The 22,651-nt window shown below is 43.8% G+C and overlaps 3 protein-coding genes and 1 long non-coding RNA gene across 5 annotated transcripts; 2 read left to right on the top strand and 2 right to left on the bottom strand.

Moving 5' to 3' along the window:
• The first annotated feature begins 42 nt into the window (after positions 1 to 42).
• LOC133149220 (uncharacterized) lies at positions 43 to 4,233 on the top strand. Its single transcript, XR_009713186.1, has 4 exons — positions 43 to 1,856; positions 3,353 to 3,623; positions 3,692 to 3,898; positions 3,968 to 4,233. It is a non-coding gene; the product is annotated as an uncharacterized LOC133149220 (long non-coding RNA).
• A 902-nt stretch (positions 4,234 to 5,135) lies between these two features.
• LOC133150167 (glutathione S-transferase Mu 3-like) lies at positions 5,136 to 8,497 on the top strand. Its single transcript, XM_061272516.1, has 6 exons — positions 5,136 to 5,294; positions 6,509 to 6,584; positions 7,671 to 7,768; positions 7,837 to 7,932; positions 8,005 to 8,115; positions 8,194 to 8,497. The coding sequence occupies exons 1-6, from the start codon at positions 5,265 to 5,267 to the stop codon at positions 8,287 to 8,289; spliced, it is 507 nt and encodes a 168-aa protein (XP_061128500.1). The 5' UTR covers positions 5,136 to 5,264; the 3' UTR covers positions 8,290 to 8,497.
• A 3,495-nt stretch (positions 8,498 to 11,992) lies between these two features.
• eps8l3b (EPS8 signaling adaptor L3b) lies at positions 11,993 to 18,735 on the bottom strand. 2 transcript variants are annotated; one of them, XM_061272742.1, is made up of 20 exons: positions 18,519 to 18,735; positions 18,407 to 18,429; positions 17,881 to 17,973; positions 17,007 to 17,128; positions 16,757 to 16,821; positions 16,531 to 16,689; positions 16,072 to 16,221; positions 15,706 to 15,791; positions 15,513 to 15,628; positions 15,141 to 15,221; positions 14,945 to 15,063; positions 14,389 to 14,527; positions 14,245 to 14,315; positions 14,092 to 14,166; positions 13,695 to 13,840; positions 12,939 to 13,194; positions 12,683 to 12,790; positions 12,523 to 12,611; positions 12,316 to 12,448; positions 11,993 to 12,243 (listed from the first exon to the last, which is right to left on the bottom strand). In XM_061272742.1, the coding sequence occupies exons 3-20, from the start codon at positions 17,916 to 17,918 to the stop codon at positions 12,205 to 12,207; spliced, it is 1,992 nt and encodes a 663-aa protein (XP_061128726.1). In that variant the 5' UTR covers positions 17,919 to 17,973; positions 18,407 to 18,429; positions 18,519 to 18,735; the 3' UTR covers positions 11,993 to 12,204. The 2 variants fall into 2 exon arrangements, with proteins under 2 accessions (XP_061128726.1, XP_061128728.1); XM_061272744.1 differs by having other exon boundaries at positions 14,945 to 15,027.
• A 134-nt stretch (positions 18,736 to 18,869) lies between these two features.
• On the bottom strand, positions 18,870 to 22,190 carry atp5pb (ATP synthase peripheral stalk-membrane subunit b). Its single transcript, XM_061272749.1, has 7 exons — positions 22,031 to 22,190; positions 21,142 to 21,178; positions 20,890 to 21,035; positions 20,473 to 20,636; positions 20,045 to 20,170; positions 19,285 to 19,464; positions 18,870 to 19,132 (listed from the first exon to the last, which is right to left on the bottom strand). The coding sequence occupies exons 1-7, from the start codon at positions 22,173 to 22,175 to the stop codon at positions 19,055 to 19,057; spliced, it is 876 nt and encodes a 291-aa protein (XP_061128733.1). The 5' UTR covers positions 22,176 to 22,190; the 3' UTR covers positions 18,870 to 19,054.
• Between the last annotated feature and the right edge of the window lie 461 nt (positions 22,191 to 22,651).

Below are 22,651 nucleotides of genomic sequence, written 5' to 3'. Positions count from 1 at the left end.
CCTGGCCTGCACCTGGCCTGCACCTGGCCTGCACCTGGCCTGGCCTGCACCTGGCCTGCACCTGGCCTGGCCTGGCCTGCACCTGGCCTGGCCTGGCCTGCACCTGGCCTGGCCTGGCCTGCACCTGGCCTGCACCTGGATGAAGCTATGATTGCCTTTCCGGAATGCACCCGGATGGAGAACTGAGTGCTTGGCTTTCTGGTCTGCATGTTGATGAATTCATGAAAATCTAGACTGCCTGGTCAAAGCCAGGAGCGCCTTGGATGCACCTGGATGACGACACTACCGCCTTGGATGCGCTTTGGATGAGCCTGGACGACGCGGGGACCGCCTTGGATGCGCCTGGACGACGCTGGAACCGCCTTGGATGCGCCTGGACGACGCCGGGACCGCCTTGGATGCGCCTGGACGACGCCGGGACCGCCTTGGATGCGCCTGGACGACGCGACGCCGGGACCGCCTTGGATGCACCTTTGCTGCGCCTTTGCTGAGCCTTTGCTGCGCCTGGACGGCACTGGGACCGCCTTTGATGTGCCTGGACGAAGCCGGGACCACCTTGGATGCGCCTGGACGACGCCAGGACCGCCTTGGATGCGCCTTGGATGTCCTTGGACGACGCCTTGACCGCCTTGGTGGCCTGGAGTACGCCCGGACTACCTTGGATCCACCTCGTATGCGCCTAGTCAACACCCAGACTGCCTTGGATGTGCCTTAAATACATCTGGATGACGCCGGGACCGCCTTTGAGGCGCCTCGGATGCGCCTGGGTAACGCCGGGACCACCATGAATGCGCCTGGACGACGCCGGGACCGCCTTGGGCGCCTGGACGACGGTGGGACTGCCTTGGATGCACCTGGACGATGCCGGGACCACCTAGGGCTTCTGGACGATGCCAGGACTTCCTTGGATGCGCCTTGGATACGTCAAGTCAAGTCAAGTTTATTTGTATAGCCCTAAATCACAAGCAGTCTCAAAGGGCTTCACATAGACAGAAATTGACAATTATTCTCAAAGCATCCCCTGATCTTAAGCTCCCAAAAGGGCAAGGAAAAACTTAAAAACCCCTAGCAGGGGGAAAATGAGAAACCTTGAGAAGGGACCACAGATGGAAGGATCCCCCTTTCAGGATCACCAGGTTGAAATGGATGCAGAGAGGGCACAAATGATACAACATGAAAATCAATTACGCCTTGGATGCGCCTTGGATGCGCATGGAGGGCGCCGGGACCGCCTTGGATGCACCTGGACGATGCCGTGACCGCCTTAGATATACTCTGGTGACGTCAAGAGTCAAGAACAACTTGAGTGTGCTTAGATGATGCTGGGACCGCGTTGGATGCGCCTTGGACGACGCCGGGAAAGCCTTGGATGTGCGTTTGATGCGCTTGGATGATTCCTGGACAGCCTTCTATGCCCCTGGATGAAGCCTGGACCGCCTTAGATGTGCCTGGACGACGCTTGGACCGCGTTGGATGCCCTTTGATGAAGCCGGGACCGACTTGGTTGAGCTTGGACGAAGCAGGTACCGCCTTGGATATTCTTGGACGACGTCAGGACCACCTTGGATGTGCCTGGACGACACCGGGACAGTCTTGGAGGCGCCTGGATGACCCCGGGACCAGCCTGACAGACGCCGGGATCGCGTTGGATGTGCCTGGACGACGCCGAGACGGCCTTGGCTGTGCCTAGATGTGCCTGGACGACGCTGGGACCGCCTTGGATGCACCTGGACGACGCCGGGATCGCCTTGGATCCGACTGGATGTGCCGAGATGGCCTTGGATGCGCCTGGACAACGGCAGGACTGTCTTGGAAGCTTCTGGACAACGGCGGGACCGCCTTGGATATGCCTTGAAGTAAATAGATAAGTAAATAGATTAGTTAAATAGATAAAAACAGATAAGTAAATAGATAAGTATATAGAAATAAATAAGAAAATAGATAAAAATGGATAAATAAATAGATACAAATAGATAAAATAGATAAGTAAATAGATAAAAATAGAGGTAAATAGATAAAAGTGAATAAGTAAATAGATAAGTGAATGGATAAAATAGATAAGTATATAGATAAAATAGATATATAACTAGATCAAATAGATAAGTAGATAAAATAGACAAAAATAGAAAAGTAAATAGATAAAATAGTTAAAAATAGAAAAGTAAATAGATTACGTAAATAGACAAAAATAGAAAAGTAAAGAGATAAAATAGATGAAAAAAGTATTATAGATAAAATAGAAGAGTAAATAGATAAAATAGTTAAGTAAATAGATAAGAGATAAAAATAGAAAAGTAAATGGATAAAATAGATAAAAATAGAAAAGTGAATAGATAAAATAGATGAAAATAAAAAGTAAATAAATAGATAAAGTTGATAAGTAAATAGATAAGTAAATAGACAAAAATAGAAAAGTATATAGATAAAATACATAAAAATAGAAAAATAAAAAGATAAAATTAGAAAATAAACACCGTTTTTTTTTCCATGTATAATGCGCCCCCATGTATAATACGCACCCTAAAAATGGCATGTCAATGCTGGAAAAAAAGCCTGTACCCATGTATAATACACACCCGAATTTTGACTCCTACTTAAGTCCGTAAATGCAAAATTATTTCAGAAAAAAGATCATCTTTGGGAACAACTGGATATTATTCAAGAGCATTGTGTTCGTATGGAGCGTGTTTGAAGTGAACAGCAGAGACGAAAGGAACAAGGCAAAGTGTTGTGAAACAAAATATTACCTGTAATACGCATTTAGGTTTAGAACTAAACTCTCGCTCTTTAGTATATAGCTGACGTGTCTTGCGCATCCGTTCTGCGCATCTGTAATGGCGGCCTCCGTATGATATCCGGTTTGCGATGGAGATTAAAAAACAAACAATATTTGACAATAACACACCATCAAGGATTGCACCATCGCATCAAACGATGTGTCGTCAATTATGAATTTTACTGATTAAGTGTGTTGGGCAGGATGGCCGAATGCGATGCGCGATTGACAATAAGAAAGGTGATTTCAAGTTTTATTTCGAGGGAGATTCTCTTAAAAAAAAAAAATTGTACCCATGTATAATGCGCACCCCAGATTTTAGGACAATAAATTTGTTAAATTTTGCGCATTATACATGGAAAAAAATGGTAGAATAGAAAAAGTATAAAAGTAAATAAATACAATAGATCAAACTAGGAAAGTAAAAAGATAAAAGTACAAAAGCCCTTTAAGCCTGCTTGTGATTTATGGCTATATGAATAAACTTGACTTGGAACTTGACTAGAAAGGTAGCTCTGGTGTTTCTGGGTGGAGTGTCTGTCGGTCTCCTTGTCACACTCCACTGTGGTCTTCCAGATAAGATACATTGTCAGGCCAACTGTCACTATGGCAACAGTCGACATCACCATCATCATCGCCATCATCGTCACCATCACGTCTGTCAGCACCACCAGCAGCACGCCGACGCCAACCCGGACAACATAGTCGTTGTCCCCTCAGAGGTCGCCAAGCCGGCCGGGGACAGTGAATCCAAGGACTGGGATGAAATGACTGACATGTCGTCACGGAGACGCAGATGCTTTGGCCTCTGCCTTGCTGCACGCCGGCATGTTTACATCAGCTGAAGGTATTTCACATTCACGCTCAAAAATATGTATTTCGGCAATTTTAGTAAGCTAAGGCACATATTGTCAGGGTCCGGGGTGGTGTACTTCTTTTTTCCACAGGGAGCAACCGTGAGCAGTGTGGCGGAGGGCTCAGGTGCAGCTCATCAGGCTCATTAAAGGAGGGCTCTTAAGGAGCATGCTGTCAACCACTCATTGCCTGACCTGTTGTGATCAACTCCACGGTTGCGCCTCTAGCTCCTCTTGCTCATTGACGCCACGTTCTCCTGATCCTCCGGTCTGCAGTAAGATCTCCGCCACAGCCATGTCGAATCCTCTGACCAAGTCTTGTGTATTTCGCTCACAGATTCCCTCCACGGCTCACCGCTAAGATCCACCCCGTCTGGCTGAACTCCACACGCTCCGCCGTTGCTGCTCCTGCTCCTTGCTCCTGGCTCATATCCTCCCGCTCTACCTCCACCACATCTCCTTCAATAAACACTCATCACTCATTCTGAACTTCTAAGTCGGTTTCCCTGCATGTGGGTTAAATCAATCGCCAAAACGATGACACATTGTATTTTACGTAAGTATAGAAATTTGTGAAAACATACTTTACGTTATGTTGCATAACAGCGCATCCCTTCATGCACTAAAGTTAGCTATTAGCTTGGAGAAAACATGCATAAAAGAAGTGGTGTTTCAGTGAGTGGTTCTTTCTTTCTTTGGCAAATCGCAAATCTACATTCTGGTTTACATAGTTCACGCCAGGAGATGCAACACGTTCACTGACTGATGGCAGCCTGGTCATCCTGGAAGAGGGACTTTCCCATCTGTGGTCTCTTCTCAAGGTTTCTCATTTCCCCTAGCTGGAGTTTTGAGTTGTTCCTTGCCCTTTTGGGAGTTTAAGATCAGGAGATGTTGGAGAATATTTGCCATTTTTCACATGTCCTGAGTGTTGTTAGTCACCTAAATGTTGAACAGAGAGTGTGATTTACCTAAGTCAAATTCCTTGTTTGGCACGCTCAAACATGGCGTATAAAAACTCTTGAATCTTGATCCGTTGATGCACGGGAAAGCAGTTCACCATTAACTCGTTCGAGAACGGGAACGTCAGGATTCGTACCCTCACTGATCCGTTCTCGCGATGAACTGGAAATGACGTAATCTATTTTTTTTTAATTAATTTATGTAAATGCTAAGCTTTGCTTCACCTGCTTTCAATAATTTGTTTTGTATAGCACTTTAAATTGCCTCTGTGTATGAAATGTGCTATACAAATAAATTTGACTGACTCGTTCACTCACAGATCCATTCAGTTGGTGAACGGGAAATGCAATTCACGACTCGTTCGTGCACGGAAAGTTACGTCATTTTCTTCTTCGTTTTGATTTACGGCGAGGTGGCACCAGCTTCAATGCGCATTACGACACCTACTGGTTGAAGTCAAAAGAACGAATCACTTTAGGAAGTGATTCGTTCACTGAAATAAATCCGTTCTTTTGAACGAATCGTTCACTCACGAGCCAACACTAAACACCGCCCACCTTATTTCTGCCGACTGCCTATCGCAGTACAAAACCAGCGAACCCGTCTGGGCTGTTTGGACTCACAGCAACTCTCAAGCACTACAAGGCACAAGGCAAAACTTAAAACCAAATACCATGAAACTTGCTTACTGGGATATCCGTGGGGTGAGTTCTGCAGCCTGCAAAGCATTTGTCTTTTCATAACATTTTCATAACAGCTTAAAGTGTAAGAATGATTCTGCAGACGTTAGCAAAATGGCTTGTGAATAGACTTGCGTGTCAATACAATGAAATCACGTAGTTTCTGTAGCTTAGGCTAAAGCTAACTTGAGTGACGGACGGTCTTTGGCCAGCCTGCACACAATTCCCTCGGAATGCGTTCTCAAAAAAGTGTACATAAACGTGCAATTGTTTTAACGTATTGCCTCGTTAAATTGGTTTCGTTTTCATGGGCTCAAAGTGCACACAATGAAGTTTTTTTTTAAATAATTAATTCGAGTTTCAAAGAAGGACGGGTACTCTATTCAGAGGACCACGAAAGTATGTTGCTAATTAGAATAATTTGCTTGTATGCAAAGTGGAAAGATTATGATGAAGTATTATGATTATGAATGCAATCTAATCGCTTTCCCTTCTAAAACATTCGCTGTGAGTAGATTCATGCGTTAAGAGTTGAATAGTTTTCCATAATCCAGCGCTGCTTCCATTCATAAAGTCACATGAAGCATTTCGTTGGTCACATGTCTATCCTTAAGGTAGAAACTTACCACATGATTTTTGCTAGCCAACCAGCTTAATTATACTGTACCGAGATAAAACATTAATTTATTCATTCTCCGTACTGCTTAGGCATTACGAGTATCGTCGCAGCCATACTGGAGTCTATCCCAGCAATCTGGGTGGTAGAGTGTTGCAGCCAATCGCAGATACGAAAGACTTGTTTATTATACAATATCCTAGCATACTGTTTTTTTTAAATGGATGGGAATCATTTTGGGTGAAAATAGTGGGGGGGAAAGTCTAGATGAAAATGCATTCCAATAAGTGCCTCGCCTTGTCAATTTCGCTGTGTGTCAAGTTCCAACTCAATGGGGTGAAAACACACAAAAGAAAAGCATGGTTCGTTTCAAATCCTATGTGCAGGATTAGGAAATACAATAACTATGTTGGGGTCTAGTTCCTCTAATCCTTTCATTCAGCCAACTGCTAAAGGACAAGCTTTAAGTGTCATCGTAACCATTATGAATATTGCCTCAACAAATACCTGGAATACAAAGATTCATTGTCAGCGCACACCTGTAAATTCAAGACACAACAGGCCATTTAAGTGTTATGAAACAACTTAATCAAACAAACCCATCCTTGTGATTGCTGTCCAGCTGGCCCAGCCCATCCGCCTGCTGCTCGAGTACACTGGGACGTCATATGAGGACAAGCTGTTTTCCTGCGGTGAAGGTAATGCGGCACACGACCAAAATCCACCGTAGGCTGTCGTGTTCATCCAAATAACTTGTATCGTCAACGTTCTACGCATGCAGCTCCCAACTATGACAAGAGTTGCTGGTTTGATGTAAAACCCAAACTTGGGATGGACTTTCCCAATGTGAGTGATGTCTGATAGCATGCTCACGACCGAAACCTTTTACGATGGACGCTTCATTGCAGTTACCCTACTTGGAGGACGGCACCAAGAAAATTGTGCAGAGCAATGCCATCATCAGATACATCGCTAGAAAGAACAATTTGTGTAAGTTTCATATGTGATTATAACGGGGCACTTATAGTACAGAGGAATCTTTGAGGTTGAACACAATTTGTTTAGGACACTGGTCAGCCTTCCCATTTTTTTTCAAAACCCTATCCCTTCTATTGTCAAATATGAACTTTTTATTAACTATACAGGTATTGTTTTTAAGTAACATTGATCCATTCACAAGTACAGTGGTTCTCAATGGGTGTGCGTGTGTGTCGGGGAGGGGGGTGGGGGGCTGGTTCTTGTATGTGAGATTTTTAAATATTTCATATTTTTAAAGGATTTTTCATGAATGCTACTTTGGGAAATGAATAAATATTTCAGGAATATTTAAGTTCACAAAATGAATTTTCTATACAGTTGGCTATTCCAGTTGGATCTCTTAAAATCCCAGTTTTCCCCATACCAGGGTGGTTCAGCTCAACCTGTCCTACGGCACCGAGCATCACCAATCACTTGGAAAACTGTTAAGATTAAGTTAATTGACATATGAAGGGATTGACAATAAAGTGACTTTGAACTTTGAACTAATTATTAAAAATAATCTGGACTATGATCTCAAAAGAGGACAGTTAATGTTGATTTTTATCCGAGTTTGTTATTTCACTTTTTAGAGACTACTGTAAAATGGAGATCTAAAGTTTAATAATTGAGCCAATGATGGCACAGCACTATTATATTATTATTATCATCCTTTTCTCCCATCTAAAAATGCCTGGTGCTAGTTAGGAGGTACTATCACTGTCAGTCTTTAGTCAGTTACATAAGTGTCCAAAATGTGATCGCAGGTGGAGAGACCGAGGATGAGATGGTCCGTGTGGACATTTTGGAGAACCAGGCCATGGACTTTCGGAATGGCTTTGTGAGGTTGTGTTACACCGATTTTGTGAGTATCACTTTGCAAGTGGATATGACACAAGTCCCATAGGTCTAAATCTCCTCTAATGATTTCAGGACAAGATGAAGCCAGGGTACCTTGAGGCGCTGCCGGGTGTACTCAAGCAGTTTTCCAATTTCCTGGGAGGTCGGAAGTGGTTTGCTGGTGACAAGGTGTTTAGATTGTTTGCTCGACAAAAAGGGGGTCTTGATTGGAATCGTGAAAATTACACTTTTTTTTTGCAGATTACTTTTGTGGACTTCATCATGTATGAGTTGTTGGATCAACACAGGATGTTTCATGCCAGCTGCCTGGATGACTTCAAAAACCTCAGAGATCTTCTGGATCGTTTCGAGGTGAAGGAAAAAACCCTCTCTAGATTTATTTTTGATTCACGGTGACATTGAATCACTTTTTGTCTATCGCCATTGCAGGCACTCGACAAGATTGCAGCCTACATGAAGTCCAGTAGATTCATAAAGACCCCTGTCAACAACAAGATGGCCAAATGGGGCAACAAGAAAGAGTAAAGGCTAAAAAAAAAAAGTGAAAATGTTCTGCGTCTTCAAAAATGTTCTATTTGCGTTCAACATGCATCCAAAACTATGATTCTACTGTTCGGGAATGGCGAAAAGATGGATTTCAAGCATTGCGAAACGGTTATACCCAGCAGATGAAACTTAAACAGTTTGCAACTTTATTGACTTGCCTACGAATAAATGTCTTGGTGTTAATAAATTCATGTGGCAACATTGTTTTATTGTTTTTCAGATCCGCTTTTTTTTTTGCTTTTTAAACTTCTAACTAGATTAATGCAGTGTTTCCCAACCTTTTTCGACCCGGTAGCTCACAGTCGTCTGCAATTCTTTGTACTAGTGATATGCATTTCAGTTAAGTGAACAATCTTTAGAATCGGTTCACTCAAAATATTTGTTCAAAAGCATCGTTCACCGAATCGTTCACTTCACTTATTTATTTATTTATTGTTTATTCTTTTTTTTACTTCATGTAGTGTACCTATTGTAGTGTCCATGAAGTGTACCTAATCACAAGCCACTTCAATAGGGAAAAAGCTTGTGAAAGTGAAAAGTACCTTTGACCATGATATTTCCCTAATAAAGTGGCCTGTTATTAGGTACACTTGAAAATGGCGGTGGTGTACCTAGTGCAGTGCTTCTCAATTATTTTCTGTTACGCCCCCCCCTAGCAAGAAGAAAACTATTCGCACCCCCCCTCCCCATCGTGACTATCCTAACTTGTCTTGTAAGTCGTAAAATGTTGCACTGTCGCAAACGTGACAGAAGTAACAATGAGAGCGCCACTGCCCCCTGCTGTAGTAAACGCGCAATTACACTTTATTCTAGTACTGCCAAAAAAAAAGCCTGTTCCCCAGGGTCACACGCGCCCCCCCAGGAATAGCACCGCGCCCCCCAAGGGGGGCGCGCCCCACTATTTGAGAAGCACTGGCCTAGGTGACTGATTCACAATTTGGTTTTGTCTGATATCAGAGATTAACTAGCTGACCAGGAGATGGCGACAGCGTGGCATCTGAAGACCATGGATTGTTTGTTCTGCTATAGCCTAGGTGACTGATTCACAATTTGGTTTTGTCTGATATCAGATATTAAATAAAGAAAGCCAACTGGCTGATTGATTTGTTTTAATTGAGAGGGAAAAAAAACAGCAAAAGCATTTCACTAGCTGACCAGGAGATGGCGACAGCGTGGCATCTGAAGACCATGGATTGTTTGTTCTGCTATAGCCTAGGTGACTGATTCACAATTTGGTTTTGTCTGATAATAGATATTAAATAAAGAAAACCAACTGGCTAATTGATTTGTTTTAATTGAGAGAAAAAAAAACATCAGCAAAAGCATTTCACTAACTGACCAGGAGATGGCGACAGCGCGGCATCTGAAGACCATGGATCGTTCTGCTATGCCGGTTTAAAAAAAAAAAAAAAAACGTAATTAGCTAGGGGTCAAAGGTCAAAGTTTACGGTTCAAAGTTCACCCAGGGGTCAAAGGTCGGTTCAAAGTTCACGGGGTCATGTGCACATTTTCGATTTTTAACTAGAGTTGAAAGTTCAGGTTTCAAAGGTCACCCAGGGGTCACCACGGGGTCACCGCGGGGTCACCGCGGGGTCACCACGGGTTCACGGGGTCACCGCGGGGTCACCACGGGTTCAAAGTTCAGGGTTCACTTTTTTTTTTTTTTTTTTTTTTTTTTTAGGTTAACCTTTATTTAACCCAGTGCTTCTCAATTATTTTCTGTCACGCCCCCCCCTAGCAAGAAGAAAACTATTCGCGCCCCCCCTCCCCACCGTGACTATCCTAACTTGTCTTGTAAGTCGTAAAATGTTGCACTGTCGCAAACGTGACAGAAGTAACAATGAGAGCGCCACTGCCCCCTGCTGTAGTAAACGCGCAATTACACTTTATTCTAGTACTGCCAAAAAAAAAGCCTGTTCCCCAGGGTCACACGCGCCCCCCCAGGAATAGCACCGCGCCCCCCAAGGGGGGCGCGCCCCACTATTTGAGAAGCACTGACCTAGTGGAATGTCCGAGTGACGTCACAGATCAAACAGCCAATCAGGAGGCGGGGGCGGACCTTTTCATTTTCACCTAAGCTTTTTCCCTATTGGAGTGGCCTGTGATTAGGTACACCTCATGGACACTACAATAGGTACACTACACGAGGTAAGAAAAAATAAATAAGAAACTGTAGTGAACGATTCTTTTGAACAAATATTTTGAGTGAACCGATTCTAAAGATTCAGTTCTTAACTGGAATGCACATCACTAGTACAAAGGAGTGCAGACGACCTTAGTTCGATCCCAGGTGTGAGTAAGTGCAAAGTTGTGCTTTTAGTGTGCAATTAACCCTTTAGTTATTTACTCTCTTTTTTTTTTTTACCTCGTGTAGTGTACCTATTGAAGTGTCCATGAGGTGTACCTGCACGTCATATAAAGCAGTTAACCAAATGTCAGATTTTTATGTTTTAATTGGCGAATATAAAAAACAAGGAATAAAACACCAGACAAGTTTTAACATAAATGTTTATTAAAATGATAATAATAATAAAAGTAAACTTAAAACCAGCAATCCAATGTGAAATTGCAGTAACAATATTTAGGCGTATATATGCATACACGTTATTTAAAAACTACTAAAAGTGTTATAAAATCAAGATTACCCAAAGAGAAGCATAATCTCCCCGTTGTTGCATAACGGCGCATCCCTTCATGCAATAAAGTTAGCCGTTAGCTTGGAGAAAACGCGCATTAAAGAAGTGGTGTTTCAATGAGTGGTTCTTTTTTTCCTTGGCAAATCGTAAATCGACATTCTGTTTTACATAGTTCACGCCAGGAGGGAGACGCAACACGTTCACTGACTAATCCGTTGATGCACGGGAAGGAAGGCAGTTCACCCATTGACTCGTTCACGAACGGGAAAGTCAGGATTCGTTCCCTCACTGATCCGTTCTCGCGATGAACTGGAAATGCAAATCGTTCACTCACAGTTTCGTTCACTCACAGTTTCGTTCACTCACAGTTTCGTTCACTCACAGTTTCGTTCACTCACAGTTTCGTTCACTCACAGTTTCGTTCACTCACAGCTTCGTTCACTCACAGCTTCGCTCACTCACAGTTCGTTCACTCTCACAGATTCGTTCACTCTCACAGATTCGTTCACTCTCACAGATTCGTTCACTCTCACAGATTCGTTCACTCTCACAGATTCGTTCACTCTCACAGGTTCGTTCACTCACAGATTCGTTCGTTGTGAACGGGAAATGCAATTCACGACTCATTCGTGGACAGGAATTTTCTTCTTCGTTTTGTTTTACGGCGAGGTGGCACCAGCTTCAATGCGCATTACCGGCACCTACTGGTTGAAGTCATATGAACTGAAAAAAGAACGAATCACTCTCGTTCACTGAAAACAAAACCGTTCTTTTGAACGGATCGTTCACTCACGAGCCAACACTAACAGCAACACACACATAAACTGAGTATGTGCCGATGCCACAACATGAAATCTCAAGATTTGCCACGCATGCATGATTAGCAAGTGGCCGATCTGTGGTTTGGCGATCCTGTTTGCAATGCGCTCGCTATTTAATGCTGGACAATTTCCCACGGCACAGCTGAACATCTCTTACGGCACACCAGTGTGCCGCACTGGTTGGGAAACACTGGATTAATGGATACACTTAACCAAAACATACCTAGTCAAGTCAAGTTTATTTGTATAGCCCTAAATCACAAGCAGTCTCAAAGGGCTTCACATAGACAGAAATTGACAATTATTCTCAAAGCATCCCCTGATCTTAAGCTCCCAAAGATCCTCACATAAGATATAGGATTCATAACGTTAAATGATTCGACCAAATTTCAGATGCTGATCAGTGGATGAAGATTGAGGCAAAAAGAAAAGTGTGCTTAGGTGCGGGCATCATACTCTGATGGTTCACTGGCAAGCTGCAGCAATGAGAAAGGATACAATAAGTGCATCTGTGCAAGTTTGTGTAGATTTCTATGTCCGCCACTCACCGCGATAGATGATTTAATAGCTTGAAGTTGGAAGAAGACCTTGGCTCCTTCTTCCGGACACACAGTCCTCATCTCATCCTTGCCCATCTGCAGCAGCATTTTACCAGTCAGCACGCCAAGGCTGGCCACGGTGCTGCTCCAAAAAAAGCGTGACATTGTCATGCGTGCGGAAAACCGCAAAGGCCTACTCGGGATCGTACCACTCACATTTTGGAGAAGCCTCTGTACTGCAGCCAGGCTCTCACCTCTGCAGGTGACGAGATTATGTCGAGTGTTGGGGGGCCGCGAGGTGGCCGCTGTGCCAAGTGAATCAAACCACAGAAATTGGCAATCTCTCCTCTAAAGAGCCACATGAGTGTACCATTACCTCCATGGCCAAGTCACTGCTCATAGGCTCCAGAACATTCTGAGGAACATAGCCTTCCTCTGCATGGTTGTTACGCACAAGCCACCATTGCTTGGACCTTTGAACCACCTTGGGAAAGTCCAAGCATACAGCACTCAAATCGGGTGTGCTCAAAGATTTTGAGTGCAGAAGTGGTGTAATACGTTGCAAAGCTGTGTTTAGAATCACTGACAATATCTGGCTCTGTGTCAACCAGCCACAGTCAACATCATCTCACCTCAACCACTTCGCCCTTCATAACAGTGAGCTCCCTGTTGTTGCGAGCCATGAAGTCATAGATGACACGCATGCGGCCGCGACCTTCCTCTGTGTTGCCGTCGCGTCGTCCCGGTGGTACGCGCTGGCTGCTGCTCCTGCTCAATTGGCCGTTCTGATAAGGTAGTTGGGCGGCCTTGTGCGGGGGAGCAGATGGCCGCCAGCCGTCATAGAACTCTGGGATGTAAGGCGGGATGTCATCATCGTGCCATCGAGACCTGTGAGGAGGACCGAATAGAGTTTGGGTTTAGAGCAGCAAAGAGAACGCAGAAGGAAAAAAAATCATCCATGTCACATTAGACGAGTGTTGGTGTCAAGACTTGGATGGAAAGAGCTCATGGGGAATAGCAGGGCCGTTTTTCTTTTTTTGTTATTGTGTTTCCATGGCATCCATCCCTGAACCTGCGGGTGACCTCAGAAGCGAAATGCAATATTTTCCATGTGTCATGCAAACAACGTCACTGCGTCAACTTTTCCCTCCCATATCAGCAGTTCACACCTCACCTCAGGGTGTGTCCCGAGATAACATATCTCCCTCTGTTAGGAAAGAGCTTGCCATACTTTAAAGAAGAAAAATATCCAAGAGAACATTTTTGTCCAGGTCAGTAACAAAAATCTCCTCGTTCCTTACAAGGAGGTTCTTCTAGAGCAAAGCATGGCACAGCTCTGGCTTCTCATCACTTTGAGGCTCCTACTTGCGTCACTGCTGTGTCGCTACCTGGGGATGTTCCAGGTGTCTCCCATAGACCTCCAGAGCTGGTCCTCCTCCGGGTTGACCACCTGTCTGAGCAGGCGCAAGGACGACTCCGTCAGCAGGGGGGAAACCGCGACGCGGGGCAGTTGGGATTGGTAGTGAGGCAGAATCTGTGCAGGGAACAAAGGCAAGCTTTCGAGCAGTGGGAAGTATAGTTTAATTTCTTCATCCAAGCAAAATTGCTTTCGTAGAGTTTTCCCCTCTCAGCTTGAGTATTTATTTTTCTGAAGGTTTTTAAATGAACTCTTGATATTTGAAAACATAGCTATGCATTTTCATACATTCATTTCCATATTTCTACTGAGGTCCAGAGTGATGAAATGTATGTACATGTGGTGATGTATTAAGGTGACTTGCTTACTGTTGCTAAAGTGGTGAAGAAATAGTGAATGTAGTCCGAGGCGCTGGTGTTGACCAGTGTGCCATCCAGCTGGCCCTGTCAAAACAGCACACGCATGCAGTCACAAATACATGCACTGCAGTCAAGCCGGGCGGGGCAAAGCTGCTTACTTACCAACAGATTGAGTCCATATTTGATTTTCTGAAGACAGGAGATAAATTCCCGAGGAGGAGGCAGTTGGCCAACTGGAGGCAAAGGAACGGGTCGAATTGCATGCACAATCCGTCTTATGGGTCAAGAAAACTGAACGGACTTTACCTGGGCTGTCGTGGTTCTTCTTCTTGATAAACATGCCTTTCTTTTTGCTTTTGTCAATCTGCGAGGGAGTCGCAGTCCCCACAGTGAGCACCTTGCCCAAGAAGATCTCCAGATCGTTCAAAACATGGTTTAAAATCTCCTGCGGGAATGGAACGGTGAAATGCTTGCACAGCTACGACGCTTCAGGGTGCTCAAAAGTTGACATACTCATCATGGGCATGGATGGTGTTCAACTACACTATCTTAAATGATCATTTCGTTCATTCTGGACCAACATCTTCCTCACAGTTCTGAGGTTCAAGTCTTCAGATCTTGACTTCTGCCTCCCGACATTCCAAAAACATGCTTGCTAGGTTGATCAAAGATTGACTTTTCCATAGATGTGAGTGTGGTTGCTTGTTGGTCTATCTATATATGTGCTGAATGTGTCTCTTTTCAATTAAAGTGTCCATATCTGTGGATGTGGTGCATGCAGTGTAGCACCGAACACAACTACAAATATATGCCCATGATGAGTATATGTAAACATGTGACCACAACCGAATCTCCCTCTCACCGTGTTCCTCTCAACATCTGTCTGCTCGGCAACATCTGGAGTGTTGCGGGATCCACCGAGATCACGTTGGTACCCGGCTTCCCCTTGTGGGGGGTTAAAATAAGGGGGAGGAGGAATGTCTTTGGATTAAGAACATTTTAATCATTAGAATTTTTCTGAAAGCAGAATTTCATAAGGGTCCTTTAAGTCTGCTTACCAGGTTCTTTGTGGGCCCACACTGGCGGGGGTGGGGTTCTTTCTCTCTGTGCAACACGAGGTGCAGGCTGATGAAAACTTCCTGAGGCATGAAAGAGTACAACTCTATTTGCAGGGAACATTCACACTCAGCGGCCACCACATTAGGCACAAGCTACCAAAATGTCTGCCATCACATAAATGTTACTCTTAAATGCTGAGTTACACTGCAGCCCAACATCCAAGAAGGTTCTAGCTTTAAGAAGCACAATCTTCTGAAATGACAGCGGCTACATCAAAATGATAGAGCAGACTGGTAACCCATTTCAGATGTTATCTCGCAATGCACTGAGATAAACAAACTAATTACAACTCCACTACAATCAAAGTTTACCAGGTTCTCTGTCAGCCCACTGCGGGATAGGCCGCTCCAGCGGTGAGCTTCTGTCTAGCACAGCACGAGGGGAGGCCTGCCGGAAGCTCTCAGGAGCTTGCAGACCAAAGTTACTCCTGCAAATCAGCAAGGAGTAAATCAAGCTAGCATCATTTGCATTTGAACTTTGTATCTGGATTTGTATCCATTGTACCGGATGAGTGGCTGCTCTCTGGGTGGCGCCACAGGACCGTGTCCCTTTTGGACAAACTTATCTAGGTCACTCTTGAGGAGGTCTGCCTGTTAAGAAATGAAACAGATACTTTAGCTTATAATCAACATCAAAACTCACCTTTCAATGACATCACTAGACAATGGGTACACATGAATCCTGAATCTCAAAAGAATCTCCATGATCCAAAAGTCTTGAATGTATGATTAGCTCCCTTGGCAAGCAGAGCAAGGTCAATGAATGCACATGGTGCCTGATGGTTGCAAGGATACAAATAAAGTGAAGCACGCATCTGCAAAGTTCATTGAGTTGAGGGGAGGACAACAACAGTGTTGGACGAGGACTCACTGCAGTCTCCTCACACTGGAAAATGAAGACCTGGGGATTGCGCTTGCTGCGTTCCCTGGCCGTGACCAACAGCAGCGAGTCGTAAGCGCAGCTGTCTAACACAGCGTCGGTGTGCTGGATGTTGATCAGCGGTACAACCTCCAGCTCTGACTTTAAGACAAAGACCAGGGTGATAATCATTTTTGTGGACTGCCAAGGTAAACATGAAAACGCACAACATCCTCTGAAAACTAGTGCGGAAAGGATGAACTCTCCGATTTTTTTTTTGGTCTTAATAGTTCTATCATCCTGCTGCACTTTGTTTTAGGCTGGATGACAGACTGTAGTAGCAAATTAATTGGACTTCAGGAAATCGCATTCATGACCATCTGTAGCAGACTCATTTGGATGTACGGTAAAAACAGTATTGAAAGAATATCATTTGCATACATGGTTTAGAATGAGATGGGTGTTACTAACTTTGTTCTCTCTGTCAAGGAGCAACAGGTAGCCTCCTTGCACCTCCATGACCATGTCTTGAGGCCACAGGCGACTTTTGGCGTTCAGTCGCTTGATCTTGGCCACGCAGTCGTCCACAGTGGTCAGCTGCTGGCCGTCCAGCTCGCAGGTGAGCAGGTGCTGCGAGGGGGTCAGAGCGTGAGGCAGAGGCCGAGCCCCGCATTGGCGCGCACGTCGCAGACTTTACCTCCACTCTGACGTTAAAGTTGTCTGCCTGCTTGCTCAGCACCTCCGAGTACTCCTTTCGCCGCACTTGATGCCAAATGACGAAGTTACAAGATGCACGTGGTAGAAAAATGTTACTGTCATTCTAATAGTGCGCTGTTTTGTTTTGTAGTACAGTAAGGACAAAGAGCATACTAATAGGTGGATCTGAGGTTGGATATGAAGGATTTTGGAGAATAAATGAAATGATGTTTTGTCATGTGTCAACATACTGTATATGGATTTGGAAGTCAGTCTGGGCAAGTTTCTCTGCGAGCTCTGAGGTGAGGATCCTCTGGAATCATCTTGTTGGAAAGCCCACCTCGACTGAGGGAGCTCTTCTGGTGAGAAACCCCTGCAACGCAATTTAAGGTGTTTTTTGTTTAATACTATGTACATGTGCAGTACACTGTTGTTCGGTGTGTGTTTTGAAGGAAAAATACAGCGACCGTCAACTACTGTACCAACACAAACATCCCTTTTCTCCCTACGCACTCATGCGAATATCTTTTTTACAGAAAGTTAATCCTAATATGCTAACATAACTATAGCCCTCCCCCCACCCACTTAATGCAAGCGTTCAAAGATATTCCATTGGATTTCCTTACCAGGGCACTAAAATACATTAGACCACTCCACATTTCAATATAGTTTATTCTTTTTTTCTGTTTCTGCACACTCATCTGAAAGTGAAATTTGAATGTGTTCCAGTGTGGTCATACGTACCAGTTATCACAAGCTAATGCTGTAGCAGTGTTGGTTAATGATAATCTGTGCTAACACTGCAGCTCTGCTTACCTTTGACATAATGCCTCAACTACCACCGACTAAGCACGTTCTGTCAGTCAGTAGTTGAGAATTTTAGTGTGGGGGTGGTTATGTTGATTAGTTGCAGTTATAACCATGGGGCAGAAGCATGGAACAGCTTGCACAAATTTTCATAGATAGGAAGATAATTCTGTCAGTTTTTAACCAAAATACTTAGAACAGTTGACAGGTGGGCAGGCACTGAACTCGTTCCCTTATATTTTTTGCATCATATTCCCATCAATCTATTCTTTAAATGAAATCATGCAAATTAAAATATGGCATGAAAATGACACTGACCTTGGAGTATAAGAATAGGGGCGAGAGTTTCCCAACATTTTCTATCTTTTTAACTTTTGTGGTAAATTCTTGAACCGCTCTCTCACGCCAAACCTGGAGAGGGAACACATTTGATATTATTCATAGTGCGTCAGAACATGATGGATTGTATTACATATCACAAGTACACTAAATAAGCAGTCGAGTTGATTATGAACTCTTCGATGAATGGCTGTGTTTACTTATTTGGACATGTTAAAACAAATGACAACACGATGAGTATTTTCAATCCCGTGAACGAGTTACAACATCCAGTATACGACTTTAGCCATATCCAAACAGAAAATAAGCACATGCAATTATATAATTTATACATTTATTACATACGGTCAAATGTGGCAAGCCCCTAATGCCACAAGCTGAAAGGAAAATAAAACCTAAGGTCAAACCTACATTGATTAAACTTGGGAAAAAAATCTTTCAAACTATTGGGTACAGCATAAAATAAAAGCATTAATATACAATTATCAAATGCATCAAAACTTACCAATTTGTTTTTGAGCCACAAATCTACAGGACACAAACGCAAGATTAAAAGACATCAAATAGACGAAATGGAAATTCCAACATGTAAGCTTTGGGGTTTGAAGTCACATTACCTGTCAGCTTTGCTCCAGTGGCATTATTCCATGAGTGGCGAACATTTCTTCCTTACACAGCGTAAACGCAAACTACTCCCATCACTTCCTGCTTGACGCATTGTGATCAAAGATCAGCAGGCTTGGCCCTTGTCAGAGGTGGAAAGCTATTGAAAGTGTTTGTTATGAGTCCAAAGGTTTCCAAATACCTGTTGCTTCCTTGCAAAGGTTCGACGGTTGCCAAGACATTAGAAAACACTCAATGTTGCATAATAATTTGGTGAAGTGGAAATTTAATGTGGCCATAAAATCAGTGCAAGGGCTTTGAACAGGGCAAACAAAAAGTAACCAAAAAAGCACCAATCAGATCACTGAGGTTGCGTAAAGACAAACATTTATTTGACTATCAGCTGATGTGGAAATACTGTACACACCCATAAGAGTGACAGAGATCGACTATAAGGGGCAATTAGTTTATTCTGTAAAAGAAAAAAATATGCCCGTCTCGTCTTGGAACAATGAGTTGGAGGTTCAAGTCGCGCAGGAGACCTGAAAGTTTAGAGGACAGCTTTGGCCTGAGTGGCCTTGGCCAGAGCCTTCAGGTCTGTGATGCACTTGGCGATGCTCTCCTTCTCCTGAAACGCAACCAACAAGCATAGTTCAGCATGGCACTCGGCAGATTTTTATGGAGGGAAGGAAGATGAATCACTACCATCAACACTAAATGGGAAACGTTACGTGTTTATTATGATAAAGTTGGCAAAATCCAGATGAGCGGGAAGCCTACCTGCTGAGGCGTGATGCTGCTGACAACGTTCTTCTCCACCCAGTTGACCATGTGCTCCTGAGCCATGCGACGCTGGAGAGCCTGCAGGGCGACCTGGAAGTCCAGGCGCTTCTTTACCTCATTGGTCACCATGTGTAGCCGCTCTCTGTAGTTGGTCTCCAACAGCATGGCTACATTGTTCTGATCAGAAAGCAACACTGTAACTACACAAGCGTTGGTTAGACGACCCAAGCTAAGAAGAATCTTATAGTCAAGCATGACTAAAAGACATTATTATTTTGGTGCAGTTGCAAAAGTCTTCAATGTGTTCAATTCCATTCACTTCATTTATGGACATTCTGCTTATAACCAGCAGAGGTTGACAAAAAGACTCAATGAAGCCCAGGTCACAAACCGTCCATCAATCTATCCCACATCCAAACTGGAGGGTCACGATCCATTATCCAAACAGGAGTGTTGCCGGCAGGAACCTAACCCTGCTGACTTGTGTACACCCTAAACTGCTTGTCACATATTGAGGTAGGTCCACGGAAGGCGAAATTATTCACATTTATGAACGCGAGTGTGAATGGCTGTTTGTCTGCAAGAATCTGTTAATTGGCTGGCGACCAGTCCAAGGTCAGGTGAGCTAGGCTCAAAGCACTGTAGGAAAAGGATGCTTGATCTGAGGTTAGATTTGTTTCCACGGCAGACTGGGAAACACCCTCTTCTGTGCCCGAAGTTCAATTAAAGCCCACACGGACAACAATTGTTAATTTACCCTCTTAGTGTCAAAGAGCATCCCTCGGCCCTCGACTCGCCACTGTTCCTTCTTCTCCTCCTCGATGGCCTGGGTCAGGCTGGACATAGCTAAATCCTTCACCTCCTGAGCTTTGGCCACTTTCTCCTAGAATCAAAAGATATCAGAGACCAAGGTTACCAACAAATAATCTGGGCTTTCAGGTGAAATTTTCTCAATGAACCAAAAGTTCAACATAAAGTACTGAAAATTACCCATAAGCATTGAAACGTTTAGAAACATTCTAGTTTACTTCACTAGCAAAGGTTAAAGCGCACTTTTATGATCCTACTAAAATTTTGGGACTTTTTACGAATCATGTACAAAGATGCCGAAATCTTGCAGCTTTACTTAAAACAGGACTCCCTGCACATTTGCATGAGGCGCTCCAATCCATGATGTCCACCGACCTCGTTGAGTTTGTCGGCGAAAGCTGCAACAGACGGGCCAAATTTCTTGACGCCGTAGATGATGACGGCGCCAATGGAAGCAGCTGCAAAGGTCTCATGATTGATGACGTAGATTTCCTTGGAGAGCAGGTAGACAATGAGGCCGGTGCCCAGCATGTAGGGTCCTAGAAGACAGGCGATACTTTCAATGCCAGATAGAAACCTGCCGTCGGAATATCTAGTGGAGACTAAAACCATTTTTCGTATATTGGAGGTTTATCAGCATTTTTGTAAAATATGCACCAGTGTGTCTTTTTTTTCTGCAATTCAATGTGCGGCAATTATACAAATATTTGTGCCATTTGTGGGTTGGACGAGTCACTATCCCCCGCAATGAGCAGGGGTCCACTGTAATGCTTCCATTTGAAGACAACTGACCCGTCACTCCAGTTTTTGGGTACAAGAGCTGGAAAAGCTCCTCTGGGATGATGCCATGACGGACTTTGCCTCCCTTCTCTGGCAGAGGGGGAACTGGGGCCAGACTCTGGGACGATGAATGCAGGGAGCGAGACGCCTGGACCAGGCTACATGGAGAAGCAAACAAAAAACAAAATAAGACTAAGAAAAGGCGTAAAAATAATGTAAAATGATCTGTTATGGTTTGCTGTTGATGCCGTTTTACACACATACCCAGCTCCGAGGGGGCTGCTGCCTTTCAGGGCATTAGCTACAAACAAGACAACAAAACATTAGTTACTCTATGTCTTCACCAGGTAAGCCACTACAAAATGACACCAAAACCTGTAAGATGATACAGTTTACTTATGTTAGCATGTAGCGCATAGCTTAATCGATAATTGCATATTATTATCAAAAAAACATCAGATGATATGATACTTATAAATACATACATGTAATCATCTTTACAGTTGAAAGTGACCAAAAGAACATATTTTATTCACTATAATTGGTGGCCGGCTCCCCAATCGATCAGCCAATAAGTGTAGAGGTTGAGTTAATGCTTCGACAATTCAGTTTTCATTCAGTTCTGCAGATTGAAAGTCCTTTTCTAAGGAGATATAACTGTGAAAGACAGGAACATTTACTACAAAGTGCCGTGTGTGCCACGAGGTGTACTTTAACCAAACTCATGGCCGAATACTTAAAAATGATAAACGCACATAAATGTCCTAGGAGAGCATAAAGAAGATACTTGTTAGAATTAATATGGGTAAACAGACCAAGTAAAGGAGGCAGTCCCCTTACTAGTTGTCAAGAAAGGTGACATTTGCGGTCAAGCATTGCCCTATCACGCAACCTATTGTGTCGTCTGCTGAAAAGCAAAGCAAAAATAAACACCACCGACAGTTTGTCAAATATCTATGTCCCGAATATGTATGCTTGGCGTTACACGTATTTATAAGTCATCCTGGCATGGGACGTTAGCTGGTACTCGCTTGTCACTCATTCAACTCGCGGCCTTCAATTTACCCTTCAGCTTTTCCTACAATTTGCACGTATCCTTCGTCGCAGAACGCAGCCATTCTGCGTGACCTTCAAATTCTCCACGAGTTCATACCTGAAACGATAACAAGCCTGGACAGCATGCTGGATGAATGGATAGCCTTGTTGTCCGCGACACCGGGCACCGTGTTTCGGTCTCTTCGTGCCCTTCTGCAAAGAGGAGCAACAATGGCGGACAAAACGAGAACTCCCACCGACATCTCGCGAGCTCAAATACAACCTATACCTACATACAATTACCGCTAGGTGGTGCTATTTGCAAGATGTTTGACTGACAAGTTTGTAAGGCTCAAAAACATATCATTACGTCGACAAAATGTTAAACCAGTCCCTCAGATTTGACCTCAGAAATATGCAAGGGCTTACATTTGTTGTTTACCTGTTTTGTCTTTAACTTTTCTTGCAACTTAAAATAACAACAAAAAGCTTTCAGAGCTTATAATGTGAACACAGGATCTAAAAACATATGCAGTAGGTTGTGCATAGTATTTGAATCTGAAGCTTTGGATCAGTGTCATGAAAAAAGTAAAAACAAAAGTTATGAAAGAGTGAATGGAGTGAGGCGGTGGACAGAAGAGAATGCTTAGTTTTGCAGCAAAAGAAAACTAATGAAAGTCTCCCTCCCTGAAATACTGGGGTTGGTCTATCTGTAGCTAATCTTTGGGCCCACCCTGGT

The sequence above is a fragment of the Syngnathus typhle genome, linkage group LG2 (genome assembly GCF_033458585.1).
Source record: "Syngnathus typhle isolate RoL2023-S1 ecotype Sweden linkage group LG2, RoL_Styp_1.0, whole genome shotgun sequence".
Taxonomy (NCBI): Eukaryota; Metazoa; Chordata; class Actinopteri; order Syngnathiformes; family Syngnathidae; genus Syngnathus; species Syngnathus typhle.
Note: the sequence above shows the minus strand (reverse complement) of the source record. Positions and strands in the feature narration are given on the sequence as shown.